Consider the following 16,072-nt stretch of genomic DNA (forward strand, 5'->3'; position numbering starts at 1 on the left):
ACCCCTATAGACATTGTCATATATTAAATGATTATTAATATAGTCAAGAACTGATTTTGCCTAATGAGAAGTTTAACTGGCTATTAGGCTACTACGAGTTTATATAGGCCTAGTGGTATGACACTACTACTTCAGAAAGGGAAAAGGTCTCAATTACATTTGTTATTCCTGATTGGTTATTGAATAATACTGTGAATTACTGGAGATATTATGTAGGCTACGTATGCTTGGAAGATCAGGCTATACGTTTATGACATTATAAAACTGTGGAATATAGGCTCTACATAAAACGTTGTAAGACAGGCTGCGTTTCATTTAGAGAATTCCAATTTGGCCACAGGATAGCGCTGTAACACTGCTCTCAATGTCAATCACTGAACCAGAGCTCTCTCTCTCTCTCTCTCTCATTGAGTTGTCTGGATTGTCACATGCCGGAACAATGTCACTGGATAAAGAGTCATAGAGAAACAACTCTCCCTCCTGCCTATTACTGCAGAAGTCTCATACGTATCAAAATTACATTTACTTACTGTATTTGTACTTCTGGCAGGACTCTTGAATTTAATTTTCATTCAGTGAATCCATATGAATGAATACTAACAAATAATCTACATTTCTGAAAATTCATTTCAGAATTTCCCATCATACAGTAAACTTGTCTCCATAGAGATTAGTTTAAAGGAAGAGTGTATTAGAAATGCAGTGTCAACACGCGCGCGCGCGCACACACACACACACACACACTCACACAGGGATCCTGTAGGTACATTGTAACTCATGTAAACAAAGGGCTTTCTGAATAGACTTTCCTAACACTGCACTGTCAGGTCTGTACACACTGATTTAGACCACTGTGTGAACAAAAACACTGAAAGCTGGACTTGCTAAAAGTGTAGGTTGACTGTGTATTTAGAAAACCGAAAGCCAACGATTGTTAGAAACGTCCTCAAATACAAGATATGGATGTGTGTTCACACAAACACACACAGAACTGTATGTTGGCAGTGGCACACAATTTTTTTTTTCCATACTTGTCCTAAAATCTCAGTCAAACCATTTTAGATTTCCCTCAAACTAAATTTTCCAGTTTAAGAAGCTGACAGTTCTTTGACAGTAAGATACTATATTCCATCAAGTATTCCAACAACAAATGTTTAATGCTCCAAACTGAGGTTGTCAGACAAATGTATATCTAAAGTTTTTTTTTAAGATTTTAAGTTGACACATGACTTGATATACTATTTTTAGGCAAGAATAAGCACCATGCCACAAGTTCCAAAATATTTTAACACATATAATGGATATACTAAGCACTACTGTGTTATTGACCCTGTGTGAACAATTAACACTTTTTACAGTTATCATAGCATAGTTAATTATCACAATATTACAATATGACTGACTCATGTATAAGAAAAACATGAAATTTACAAAAGTCTAAACTGCAACATCATATTTTGTGCAAAATAACAGAGCGTGTGGTTGATCAGAGGTTTTCTCTTTTTTTAACAATAACAACAACAATAATGGATTGCGTTAAAAAAGTGGCGTAGTCTGTAGCAAGACTACTTTCATAAATCATGCTCATTGAAGTCACAGAAAATGAATGCTAACATGAATTGCTCCTCATCACAACACTAAAACAAGGAGGTATAAACAGCTTTGCATTGCACATAATTCCCATAGCCCACAGATCTCTGGCTTCTGGAAGTGAGTGTGGCACTGCAAAAATATTAGGCAAATGATGATGTCCTCATTGTGAAATATGTCAAGCCTCAGTCCAATTATCATGAACATCTGATCTATAACACATGAAGTCATGTGGAGGATTATGATGTCATCTAATGTGCTGATTAGGTGATGTGGTCGGTTACTTAGCAATGTCATGGTAACCGTATCCCAGGAGTTTAGAATTACCATACATTTCTTGGCAGGAAATCCATAATCTTCTCATTTCAGCATTAAAGCTTGATGTGATTTCAAGCCATTGGAACGTTCTTCAGTCCACAATGTATCAAATTGGAACATTACTTGTCCCATTTTACATGTTCAAATAGTATCTGTTTCTCAATGGCATAGAGAATACAGTCACATAGATACAGTTTAATTTCTCAATAATTTCATACTCACAATTGTGGTCCCTTCAACCTAGAAGTGCTTTCATTTTTTTTTAAAAAGAAGAAAAAAAAGACCTGAAATTATGTTAATTTAAGACCACCAAATGCATCGCTATCTAGACAGGCCTTAAAACTTCTGCAAATACAGATTTTTTTTTTTAAATCTGTTTTTCTTAAAAATATCTATCCATCCTTAAAACAAGATACATTTAGTGTTAATTAACAAATTTAAAAAGTTTTTGTCTTGTTTTAACCCTTAAAACGCATACCTTGGGTCTTTAGCGAGCCTGGACGTCACTCACTACCCTCCCCCTCATTAATTTTTTCCAGTTAGACATCAACCTTCTTGGTATTCCCCAATCAATTCATTATAAACAATATAACAAGAAAAAATACAATGATAAAAAAGTGTCTGTTTTCTTGTACATTTTTTGTAAAAAGTTTATAGGTTCGCTAGCGACCCGAGGAATGTAGTACTAGTGAAAGTATTTTTTTCTGAGCAACAATCAATTCTGATGACTCTGTAAGTGCAATTCACCTTTATTCATCAAGGTGGCAATGTCTGACACAATAATGGTGTGAGCGATCAAAATATTGATTTTGAAGACGTTAATGAGCACTGTAGTTTTGAGGATATGGTTGAGATGGCGAATAAGAGACAGATGTTGAATGTATTGGGGAAATTAGCTCTTACGATGACAGCGATGATGGTAAAAAGCATCTGCTCAAATTAAACCCTTCCAAGATCCAAAAGGTAATGAAATAGGCTATATTTTATTCTTTTGTAATTGCTATTAAAATGTCAAGAGTTTTATACCATTGCAGCAAGTAGAGATCCATCCATGTGAGATATAGATCAGGGTCACTAAAGCCCCGAATATGTAATAATGATTGGCGAAACATTCACGCATTTAAGGGTTAAACAAACCTCACAAACTTTAAGATTTAAGCCTAAAGTACAAAAAAAATAGCAATGTTGTAAGAAAACAATTCAGGATGTATTCTCTGAAAACAAGTCTTAATCTAATATTTTTTTAATATTAAAAATAAAAATGTATAGATAAATTGTTTCTCTAGATTCATTCGGGATGTTTAGATATTTTTACTGGAAAGCAAAAATACTAATTAAGAAAATGGTTGTTTTTGTTTTTTGCAGGGTAATTTCAGAGCAAAGTTCAAGTTTTGTTATGACTATACTGACGCCAGGCACTACATAATTGACATTTAAGACTTATTTGGAATACTGGACTTAATTTCAGCTAGTTATCTTCAACAAGTTATAAAATAGTTTTCGACTATTATCTAAAAATGTGCTTAATTTTTCTGCCCTCATAGTCAGAACGTCTGTTATTAGTTGATTGAAATTTCCATTGGGTCCTACTGGCCAATGACCTTCTTAATCCAGGGCATGAAGGCGGAGACTTTGGTGTAGACGCCAGGTGTGTCTTGCAGCCGACAGGCGTGACCCCATGATGTGACCCCATACACAACCCAACTTCCACTCGGCCTCTCACACACCAACGGTCCTCCGCTATCTCCACGACAACTGTCCACGCGGCGGTCGTCTTGAGAGGAGCCGGCACACAGCATGCGATTGGTGAACTGGTCCGAATAGCGCTGCTCACACTGACGCTTGCTCAGAACAGAAATCGAGGCCTGCTGAAGAGTTTTTGAATAAGCACGGCCTGAAAAAAGAAAAGAGGGGTTATCCAACAGGTCAGAAAGTCCTCCATTCTTTAAACTTGAAATCTGGAAGTGATCAGACTTAACTATTCACGTATGCAATGGAGTTTGAAGTCATTTTTCTGATCACACACTTCATTCATCCCACTTTAGAATTCTGTTAAGTCCAGTTACTGAGAGAAGACAATGAAGCCCCTCATTACAATGAAGCCCCACCATCAGCATGTCACATGATCATCTGTAGATGCTTGACACTGACATTATAATTACACACTGTAGTTCCTTGATGACTTCCTCATGTTCTGTGTCAGCCTCTGATTACAGCTCTGTCATGTCTGTCTTTTTTGATGAGACTAGACAGCTGGAAAGGTGTGGCCAGAAAAGAAATGCACTTAATTGTATTGAATGTGCACTTAAATAAAAGGCCACTTTTAAGTGTAGTTCACCCCAAAATGAAAATTATCCCATAATTTACTCACCCTTAAGCCATCCTAGACGTATATGATTTTCTTTTTTCAGACAAACACAATCAGAGTAATGAAAAAAAATATCCTGGCTCTTCCAAGCTTTATAATGGGAGTGAATGGTAACTTGGATTTTGAAGCCCAAAGAAGCGCATCCATCTATCATTAAAGTAATCCATTCGGCTCCAGGGGGTCAATGAAGGCCTTCTGAAGCAAAGTGGTGCATTTTTAAAAGAAAAATATCCATATTTATAACTTTATCAGAATCAGAAAGAGCTTTATTGCCAAGTGTGCTTGCACACACAAGGAATTTGTTTTGGTGCTGAGGCTTCCAGTAGACTATACAAATACAACAAGAAACATGAAACATAATACTACAAATTATAAGAATAAAAATATAAATATATGAGAATAAAAGTATCACAGTTGGGTTTAGTCAGAATAGACATTTCCAGATTTACAGATTATGAACATATTTACAGTGTTTTGAATAATAAATAAATCTAAATTATAAGTATAAGTATCACCTGAGTTGTAGGATATTGCACTAAATAATGGGAGTATTGCACTTAAAGGCATATGCCTTGGGAGGTGTGTTAACTGTTCAGAAGGGAAAGAAACTGTGGGAAGAAACTGTTCCTGTGCCGAGATGTTCTTGTGGCCAGTGATCTAAGTCTCCGTCTTGACGGTAACAGTTCAAACAGGTGGTGTCCAGGGTGAGTGGAGTCTGTGATGATTTTACCTGCTCTCTTCCTCACTCTGGAAGAGTACAGGTCCTGGAGGTATGGCAGGGGGGCACCAATGATCCTCTCCGCAGTCCGGACTGTCCGTTGTAGTCTCCTGATGTCTGATTTGGTAGCTGAACCAAACCAGACAGTGGTGGATGTGCATAAGACAGACTCAATGACGGCTGAGTAGAACTGAATCAGCAGCTCCTGTGGCAAGTTGAACTTCCTCAGCTGGCGAAGGAAGTACAGTCTCTGCTGGGCTTTTTTTACAATGGAGTCAATGTGATTGTCCCACTTCAGATCCTGAGAGATGGTAGTGCCCAGGAACCTGAATGACTCCACTGCTTCCACAGTGCTGTTCATGATGGTGAGTGTGGGGAGTGCTGAGCTGTTCCTCCTGAAGTCCACGATCATCTCCACTGTTTTGAGCGTGTTCAGCTCAAGGTTGTTGTAACTGCACCAGACAGCCAGCTGTTCAACCTCCAGTCTGTAAGCAGTTTTTTTTCTCGTTTAAGACTTCTAATTCATGACCGGTGTTTTGTTTTGCTCTCTGCGCTTTCGAGTTTGTCAATTCGTCATGCGTCGGGTCAGAGGTCACTCTTCGGCCGGAACTCCGAAAGCCAATAAAATATGGATATTTTTCTTACAAAAACGCATCGATTTTCTTCAGAAGGCCTTCATTAATCCTCTGGAGCTGGATTAATTACTTTTATGATGGATGGATGCGCTTGTTTGGGCTTCAAAATCCATTCACCAGTCACTCCCATTATAAAGCTTGGAAGAGCAAGGATATTTTTTAATTTAATTGTGTTTGGCAGTAATTTAATTGCCAACTAATTCCATTTAATATAAATTTAAACTATAATACACTTTACTTTAACTGCAATTATCATGCAATTAAGTGCTCAAAAACATTAAATTGCGTTCAAACCTACTGTACAGTAAATAAATTATTTTAAAGTATATAATGTCCATAGTAAAAGTATGCAAAAGAGGACATATTTTTAACAAGAGTATAGCCTATTTACTATTTATTATTTATTATTGTGTAGGTATCTGCAACTGATTCTATTTGCTAATATTTTTGTTATCTCTGTCTCACTCGACATCTGTTTGGAGAAATTTACAAATGACATTTCACAGCCACATAATCCCACAGAACACTAATGCAGACTGATTTTGTGATTATGAACATGTTAAAATGGCACTCACGTCATGTGCTCATTCATAAACCAGTGCTTACAAATACCCTCACGCAAATATGCAACCTTGTTTTCAAATACCACCAAGGATACAAATATTTACTAAATGTTTGAGATGGATGATGCCTGATTGTTGCCGAAAAACAGATGTTATACTGATAAAACAATCTACATGTTCAGCAAACAGAAAATCAGAAACACAAAAACAATTTTATCATGTATTAGCAAATTCCTACAAATGTCGATAAATGTTTAATTGTTTAAAAATTCCACGCTTGTTGTATTGTTCAAGTTCAAGTGAAACAAGCTGTTCCCTTTCAAGGGAACTCAAGCTGCGTTTGAGACGCGATGGGAACGCTCTGCGTGATTACGTCGTGAAGCACGTGTAAAATCAGTCCAATGGAAGCCCACTACGACATAGGTGACGTTATAGACCAGGAAACTATAAAGCAGCCCTGAAATCAGACCGCGACAGCTTCTGTACCTTCAGCAAGCGCTCTCTGTATATCTGTCCTTGTCTATTTATTGTTGTCTGTCAAGCCCAATATATCTATCATTATTATGGCGTGCAAGCAAGATTATAGACGGTGTATTGTTCCCTGCCCTCGTTATATACGGGTGGGGACACACACATCAGCTTTGTGTTGTTTGTTTGGGAGTGGAGCATGCTCAGTCAGTCCTCGAGGGGGCTGATTGCGAGCATTGTATGAGTCTATCTATGAAGACGCTCCGCTCTCGCCGATCGTTCTTTGAGGAGGACGGTACGGTTCGCGCTCCCCGCGCGGGTCCCGCTGTTGCCTAGACACGGCGGTGACTCGCATTTTGGGGTTCGAAAACGGATCTGACAGCGTGGGTTGGGACGGGCCCCGCCCTATCTCTGCTTTCACCTGCAGATCCAGTCTGCTGCGATTTCCAGTTCTGAGGAATTGGTATCGTTAGTGTTTTGTTAAGAAAAAGTGAACAAAACAAATAAAAATATTAAGAAAAAGGCAGATGTTTGATTTTTCAATAAATAGGCAGCTCATAACTCTGTTGAATAAAGAAGAGCTTTTAAAAGGAGGTTTTTCTAATGCTGTTGCTAGTTAAATATTTACTGGACAGCTGAACATTATGAGAGTGAAAATAAAAAGAGTTTATTAGATGAAATATATCTAAAAAAAAAAAAAAAAGAACAGGAAAACGTCTACGGTTACGTATGTAACCCTCGTTCCCTGAGTAGGGAACGGAGACGTTACGTCGGATGACGACGAATGGGGTTTCGCTTAGAAAGCCTATCAACTTCGAGTATTACAAAACGAGCCAATGGCAAAGAAATGCCATGGGTCTGCGGAATTTGCATGGCGTAACTCCGCCCCACCTCGTGGGTATAAAAGGAGGAAGCCGGCAGCAAGCAGATATGTTTCTTCGCTGAGGAGCCAAGACTGAGCTCAGGCGATCCCCGCGGTACAGCGGAAAGTGGCAGGCAGACGTAACGTCTCCGTTCCCTACTCAGGGAACGAGGGTTACATACGTAACCGTAGACGTTCCCTTTCGTTGTCACTCCGAGTTACGTCGGATGACGACGAATGGGGTTACCAGTCTAATCACGCCACCTTCTCAGCTGTCTTCCAGTGCCCTGCGTAAATCGAGATCCCTGTCAGCCTGGACAAAGGACTCCATATAACACAGGAATACCAAGGTACACTGGGAAGCATATCCCAAGCTTAGGGGAAGTATGCAATTAATGCCAGCCCGGAGGGGGGGGACTTAGAGAATACACATATGACCCGAAGGAAGCATATGGAAAACACTGGGGTGTCCAGCCGCAGGTGGAATATTTCAACCCCAGGGGTGGCAAGGTGGCTTGCCAAGGGAAAGACACACGCTCAGAGAGGCTTACAGTGGAAATACACATGTGGGGGTCGCTCAGAGGAGGGACCATGCACACGGGAGGCACCTAGCCGACGCACAGGCAATAGACACTGGCGCCGACGTCAGGAGTGCTGGAGGAGCTCAGGGCTTTCGGAGAAGCTCACCTGAGGAAAATATCGCACGTATCCAGTCCGTGGAGTGGAATGGCGAGCAAGCGAAGACACCTGAGCGGGTCCGGTACTAGCTGGTTGAAGCGAGTACACGAGAGGACACAGGCTCCACTCGGAGATTATAGAATCTGGCGAATGTGTTAGGTGTCGCCCAGCCTGCAGCTCTGCAGATGTCTGTTAGCGAGGCGCCATGCGCTAGAGCCCAAGAGGACGCCACACTCCGGGTGGAGTGGGCAGTCACACCAAGGGGGCACGGTCGACCTTGCTGCTGGTAAGCCAAAGCAATGGTGTCCACTATCCAGTGAGACAACCTTTGCTTGGAGAGAGCCTTTCCCTTCAGCTTCCCACCATAACAGACAAAGAGCTGGTCTGAGGTCCTGAAACACTGCGTTCTGTCTACATAGGCGCGGAGAGCGCGTACTGGACAGAGCAGTGCCAAGGCTGGGTCTGCCTCCTCCGAGGGCAGCGCTTGCAGGTTCACCACCTGGTCCCGAAAGGGAGTGGTAGGAACCTTGGGCACATATCCAGGCCGGGGTCTCAGGATCACGTGAGAGTAAGCCGGCCCAAATTCCATGCACGCTTCGTCAACGGAGAACCGCATACTGGTATGCCTGCCCCTCGAAAGCAAACCGGAGGAACGGTCTGTGTCGAGGAAGAATGGAGACATGAAAGTAGGCGTCCTTCAGGTCGATCGCTGCAAACCAATCCTGGGGCCGTATGCATTCGAAAACGCGTTTGGCGGTGAGGCATCTTGAACGGCATCCGGTGAAGGGAGCGGTTCAGCACGCGCAAGTCCAGGATTGGCCGTAACCCACCGGTTTTCTTGGGGACAATGAAGTAGGGGCTGTAGAAGCCGGACCTCATCTCGGCTGGAGGGACAGTCTCGATTGCACCCTTCGCCAGCAGGGTGGCAATCTCTGCTCTCATGATAGGGGCATTGCCACCGACCAAAGTGGAGCGGACTCCCCTGAAGCGGGGAGGAGACCGTGCGAACTGAATCGCATAGCCGAGCCTGACGGTACGCGCGATCCAGTGGGACAGACGGGGAAGCTCTAGCCAGGCTCCCAGGAACTGAACCAACGGGATCATGCGAGCCACAGGCGTCCCCCCGGAGGGGCAGCGAAGCGGAGTAACTGGCCCAGATGTGGACGGCATAGCGGCCCGGAGAGGGGGCACAGTTAGCAACCGCGCCCTGGCAGAGGGGGCCAGGGGAGGACCAGGCTGGTCGTCCCGCGGGGGCCTGCTCTGCCAGGGGTCTGGCGACAGAGGGGGACAGGGGCAAAGCGGTCCGTGGACGGCACGCCGTGTCAACCGCCTCTGGGACAGAGGGGGGCGAGGAGAGCACGGCTTGTGGGCGGCGCTCTGTGTCGCCCGAGAACTCTGTGAGCTCAGGGAAGAGGGGATTGTTTCTGACTTTAACCACATTAGGGTGCTGCCCACCCGTGGGTGAGCAGCGGGGAGTGGAGAACAAAAGATTCTCCCCCGGCCCTCCACCGGGGGAAGGAGTGGTCCTGCTACCACCTCCTGTGAAACAATCATCATCCCTGAGCAGCCCGTCTCAGGAGCGCCGCTTGGCCCGGCGTTTAGCGGGGGGCGGGGCAGGTGAGGGCTGTGGCGCCTTCTTACGGCTTCCTCCGCGACCGGCCCTGGGTGGAGGCTGCTGCGTGGTCCGGGCGGGAGGGGCGGGAGCCGCAGGAGGGCGCCCTCGGCGGGAAACAGGTCGAGGCGTCTGCCCGGCCGGCAAGGTGGAGGCAGCAGCGGGCCGGCGGGGCAGAATGTGTCTGATGGCCTCGGTCTGTTTCTGGGCAGTTGAAAACTGTTGGGCAAAGTCTTCAACTGCACCGCCGAAGAGGCCGGCCTGGGACAAGGGGGCGTTAAGCAGACGGGTCCGCTCAGCGTCCCGCATGTCAGCCAGGTTCAGCCACAGATGTCGCTCCTGGACCACAGCTGTGGACATCACCAAACCCAGGGAGCGCGCGGTAACCTTCGTCGCCCGGAGAGCAAGGTCGGTCGCGGCGCGCAGCTCATCAAAGAGCCCTGGGTTTGTCCTACCCTCGTGCATGTCTCTGAGCATCTGGGCCTGGTAGACCTGCAGAGTGGCCATAGCATGCAGTGAAGCAGCCGCCTGTCCCGCCGCTCTGTAAGACTTCGCCACCAGGGTCGACGAAAATCTACAGGCTTTGGATGGGTGCTTAGGCTCGCCCCGAGAAGAAGCACTCTGAGGACATAGTTGCATGGCAACAGAGCGTTCAACCGGGGGAAGCCCAGTGTACCCACCGGCAGCTGCCTCATCGAGGGGAGGAAAGGCGGATGAGACCAGCGAGCGGTCCCGAGAAGACAGGGGGGTCTTCCAGGACTTCGAGATCTCATCATGCACATCCGGGAAGAAAGGTATTGGGGTTTGCCGAGGACGAGGGTCGGCGGCCTTACCCAAAAACCAATCGTCCAGCCGCGAGCGCTCAGGACAGGGTGGAGGCCTCCACTCAAGTCCGATGCTCGCGGCTGCCCGGGAAAGCATGGCCGTCATCTCCAGATCAGACTCGAGCACAGCCGTATGCACACCGGAAGGTGGCAGCTGTGACGAGCCCTCACTTCCAGAAGAGTCAAACCCGCCTAGTGATGCTGCAACAGACATGGCATCTTCCTCTGTAGCTTCAACTGAAGCACGCGGGCCACCAGAGGGTAGACCCGCGGGAATCAGCAGTTCACTAGCGGGCACCGTCATTGAAGAGGGGGGCTGGGGTCGCGGACACATAGTCGGCGCCTTGTTCCAGACCGTAACCCTCAGATCACCCTGGCCACCAGCCGCAGGACGGGGGGTGGATGAGGGGACTCGCACTCTTGCGAGTTCACCGAGTCTCGACCGTAATGACGCGATGGTCATGTTCCCACAGAGAGAACATGAGTCATCCACGAGCGCTGCTCTAGCATGATCAATGCCCAAACATACTATGCAACGCTCGTGCCCATCAGAGTCCGATACCAATCTGCCGCAACCAGAAGTACACGGGCGAGACATCTTTAAAAAGACGTGCCACGTGTAAGCTCTTTTAGTGAGAGAAAACTCAAGTGTTGAAGCACCCGGGGAGAAACGCACCGACTGGCAGACCACTGCAACAGATCAGCAGGAAGCACGCTCTCGCCGTAGATCGCCGTCACACCAACACTCGAGGTACTCGTTTGTAAAGCTGACAATTCAGAGATGGCTTGTGGAGAGAAGAATACACTTGGCTCCGAAGCGAAAACATATCTGCTTGCTGCCGGCTTCCTCCTTTTATACCCACGAGGTGGGGCGGAGTTACGCCATGCAAATTCCGCAGACCCATGGCATTTCTTTGCCATTGGCTCGTTTTGTAATACTCGAAGTTGATAGGCTTTCTAAGCGAAACCCCATTCGTCGTCATCCGACGTAACTCGGAGTGACAACGAAAGGGAACTCTGTATCTCAGCCTCCTCGTCGGGGACTACTGGTTTTTCCCTATCTCCACACTGAGGTGTCGAGATCGTGGAATAAACCGGTTTCTATTTTATGTGTTTAATACCCAAACGTCTAACTAGAGTAATGTTATGGGTATTAAGTATCATGGTATGACAGTGCCTTGGATTATAGAGACACTTGCGAGCTTTCTCTCTCCTGAGTCGGCGTCATCATTTTTAACCCCGACGTTACCCACCAGCCATATTTAATAATAAATAAATTTTATTAGGCAGTACTGGTGGGTAAAGTATTTAAGGACATAGATGAATGTGAGGATGTCAGCATTTATATGTATACGTTTTTCTAATATAAAAATAAAGAAAAAGAAAGATAAAAATGTATGTTCTTCTGGACGCTCCGCTTTCAAGAAAACTAAACCTTTCAGCGGCGTTCCAGAGGTTTCTTCCTCACCAATCTATGTTCCTGAAACTGGCATAGAGTGCAAAGAAGAAGACCTGATGCCGAGGCTATGAGGCTTCTAAGGGTGGTCCCCTCCGGGGTAGGGACGGTTTTGAGAAATCGTTTCTCCTCGGCGCCCTCTGGGGTGCGACTCTCTGAGGAGGGTCGCAGCGCTGCCAGTTCGGTTGTTCCCTGCCGGTTCGCCGTTCAGGGCACCGAGGTGTGAGCGTCCCCATACGATCCTCCGAGGAGGGTCGTAGAGCAGTCAGTTCGGTCTCCCTGCCGGTACGCCGTTTCAGGGTGCCGAGGTGCCTGCTTTTTCCTAGGATCCTCCGAGGAGGGTCGTAGGAACTAAGCTAGTTAGAGGTAGGCAAGATCTGAGGAATGTCGTCATCTCTAATAAAGCTTAGACAAGAAGTCCTGTCGAATGAAAAAAAAAAAAGAAAAAGAGGGACGGTTTTGAGAAATCGTTTCTCCTAACGGCGCCCTCTGGGGTGCGACTCTCTGAGGAGCGCTGCCAGTTCGGTTGTTCCCTGCCGGTTCGCCGCTTCAGGGCGCCGAGGTGTCAGCGTCCCCGTGCAATCCTCTGAGGAGGGTTGTAGAATGGTCAGTTCGGTTGTTCCCTGCCGGTTCGCCGCTTCAGGGCACCGAAATGATAGTTCAATCAAATCCAGAGGCCAGTCTCGAGAGACTGGTTCCCTTATCGGAATTTCTGGCAGCGTGGAAACTTCTGCCAAATATTTCTCTATGGGTCCTGCACATAATAGAAAAGGGTTACAGAATTCAGCTCGGTTCTCGTCCGCCCAGATTTCAGGGGGTCCTCCCTACGGTAGTGGACTCACAGCAGGCTCTGGTTATGGAGCATGAAGTACTGACACTTCTTCAAAAAGGAGCTATAGAAAGGGTTTCTCCTCCCAGCAGAGAGTCGGGGTTTACAGCCGTAACTTCATTGTTCCAAAGAAGGATGGAGGGTTGCGTCCTATTCTAGATCTGCGCCATTTAAACAGCAGAGTTCAGAAACTCAAGTTCAGGTTGTATCACAGATTCAGTCCAAGGACTGGTTTGTCACAATAGACTTACGCGTACTTCCAAGTATCCATCCATCCTCATCACAGGAAGTTCCTGAGGTTCGCTTTAAAAACGGGGGCCAAGCATACCAGTATCGGGTTCTTCCATTTGGCCTAGGTTTATCACCCCGCACCTTTACAAAATGCGTGGATGCAGCCCTGGCTCCTTTGAGACTCCAGGGCATTCGCGTATTATATTATATCGACGATTGGTTGATCCTAGCTCAATTTGAGCATATGGCAGTTCGGCATCGAGATGTCGTTCTGTCTCATTTAAAGATGTTGGGGTTGCCACTCAACGCCAAGAAGAGTGTGATCCTCCCAGCTCAGAGGACCACTTTTCTAGGTGTATTATGGGTTTATCTAGGCCAGTCACTCACTGTGAAACAGTTTCAGACTGTGGGTCTCATGGCAGCTGTGTCCAACGTAATTACTTTTGGCCTTCTGTACATGAGACCCCTGCAGTGGTGGCTCAGGACCAAGGGGTTTTCTCCGAGGGGAAATCCGTTTTCGCATGATCAAGGTCACGCGGCTATGCCTACGTGCCTCGGTCATGTGGAAGAACCTTGGTTCCTTGCCCAGGCCCAGTGTTGGGGGTTTCTTGTCGACGCATAATGCTATCGACGGATGCTTCCCTCACAAGTCGGGAGTGATCATGAGTGGTCGCTCGACGGAGGGTCCGGACAACACACTGACGATCTCGTATATCAGAGCAGATATCCTGTTGAGGCAGGGGCTGAGGCCCGGGGAATGGAGACTTCACCCCGAGGTGGTGGAGCTCCTATGGGAGATCTTTGGTCAAGCTCGGGTCGATCTTTTCACATCATACGATACAACCCATTGTCCGCTATGGTTTTCCCTCACATATCCAGCTCCTCTCGGACTGGACGCTATGGTGCAGGTGTGACCGAGGCTGCACCTGTACACATTCCCCCCGATATCAATGCTCCCGGGAGTTCTGCTGGGGTGCGACTCTCTGAGGAGGGTCGCAGCGCTGCCAGTTCGGTTGTTCCCTGCCGGTTCGACGCTTCAGGGCGCCGAGGTGTCAGCGTCCCCGTGCAATCCTCTGAGGAGGGTTGTAGAACGGTCAGTTCGGTTGTTCCCTGCCGGTTCGCCGCTTCAGGGCACCGAAATGATAGTTCAATCAAATCCAGAGGCCAGTCTCGAGAGACTGGTTCCCTTATCGGAATTTCTGGCAGCGTGGAAACTTCTGCCAAATATTTCTCTATGGGTCCTGCACATAATAGAAAAGGGTTAAACGGAGTTGTGGAAACGGTGGGCCTGGCCTCTGAGGGGGCCCAGCTCATAGAATCCGGTCTCTCGACTGAGGTCGTTGAGACCGTCCTTCAATCCAGAGCTCCTTCCATGAGAAAACTATGTACATTGAAATGGAAACTGTTCTCTACATGGCGTGGAGAACGTTTTTTAATCTTGTTAACTGCCCGGTTGGTACAGTTCTCGATTTCCTACAAGACCGTTTCTCTGCTGGATTATCTCCCTCCACCTTAAAGGTGTACGTAGCGGCTATATCTGCTTATCACCCCTCTCGGGGCTTCTTCTATTGGGAGAGATCCTCTTATTATTTGTTTTCTCCGTGGTACATTGAGGCTCAGGCCTGCACTGCAATCTAGAGCACCGGCTTGGGATTTGGTCATTGTACTTGAGGGTCTGGCCTTGGCTCCCTTCAAGCTCATCTAGGAGGTTTTAGAAAAATTCCTCACTCTAAAGACTATATTTCTCCTTGCTATTTCATCTATCAAGAGAATTGGTGATTTACATGCTCTGTCGGTTGCTCCTTCATGTCTGGAATTTGCACCTGGTATGGTGAAAGCATTCCTCTACCCTAGACCGGGTTATATTCCTAGGTCCCACTAAATGTTGGGGGCCCAATAGTGCGGCAGGCCTTTTATCCTCCACCCTTCAATACCCCAGATCAGGAACAGCTTAACCTGTTATGTCCAGTCCGGGCTTTAGATGCCTACGTTCACAGAGCTGCTCTGTGGCGTAAATCTGAGCAATTATTTGTTTGTTTTGGGTCACTCAAGAGAGGATGCCCTGCATCTAAACAGGTGATGAGTAAATGGATAGTCGAGGCTATTTCATTGGCTTATGAAGCGGCTGGACAGCCTTCACCTATGGCTGTGCGGGCCCATTCTACTCGGAGTATGGCGGCCTCTATGGCCTTTATTTCCGGGAGTTTCCCTTCTTGACGTGTGTAATGCGGCAGGATGGTCCTCTCCGCATACATTTGTCAGGTTTTATGACCTTGACCTCTCCACTCCTGGGGCGAGGTTGCTTGCTTCTTAGTGTGCGCAGGACTTCACACAGAACGGGCATTTGTCACTATGGCGTAGTCGGTATGGGGTTCCCATCGCGTCTCAAACGCAGCTCGAGTTCCCTTGAAAGGGAACGTCTCAGGCTACGTATGTAACCCTGGTTCCCTGATAGGGAACGAGACGCTGCGTTTGCCTGCCATACTTCCTGCATGCCCTGATCGACTTGCTTCAGGTTTTTCAGAAGCTGTCGCGGTCTGATTTTAGGGCTGCTTTATAGTTTCCTGGTCTATAACGTCACCTATGTCGTAGTGGGCTTCCATTGGACTGATTTTACACGTGCTTCACGACGTAATCACGCAGAGCATTCCCATCGCGTCTCAAACGCAGCGTGTCGTTCCCTATCAGGGAACCAGGGTTACATACGTAACCTGAGACGTTTTCCATTCAAATCAGTGAACTTTTCACACCAAACAACTTTATAACATATGTTAGTTATCCTTTAAGTAGACATTCTACTGTAAAACGAATAATTCAGAATCTAAATTCTGAACAGATGAGCCACGAACAAGAACACACCTATGGCCTTAAAGGAATAGTTCACCCGAAATTGAAAATTCTGTGTTTAAGACCCCCATTG

At 46.5% G+C, this 16,072-nt stretch overlaps 1 protein-coding gene across 1 annotated transcript in view; it reads right to left on the reverse strand.

Moving 5' to 3' along the window:
* Nucleotides 1-1,134: 1,134 nt before the first annotated feature.
* prss12 (serine protease 12) overlaps nt 1,135-16,072 on the reverse strand; it is a 74,900-nt gene continuing 59,962 nt past the window's right edge. Inside the window, exon 13 of the mRNA XM_077204575.1 lies at nt 1,135-3,802. Within this exon, the coding sequence (XP_077060690.1) occupies nt 3,495-3,802 (308 nt within the window). The 3' untranslated portion in view covers nt 1,135-3,494. The remainder of the gene's footprint in view (nt 3,803-16,072) is intronic.

Source organism: Siphateles boraxobius, unplaced genomic scaffold, assembly GCF_051911475.1.
Source record: "Siphateles boraxobius isolate OS27281-9 unplaced genomic scaffold, OSU_SipBor_1 119, whole genome shotgun sequence".
In the NCBI taxonomy this organism is placed as follows: Eukaryota; Metazoa; Chordata; class Actinopteri; order Cypriniformes; family Leuciscidae; genus Siphateles; species Siphateles boraxobius.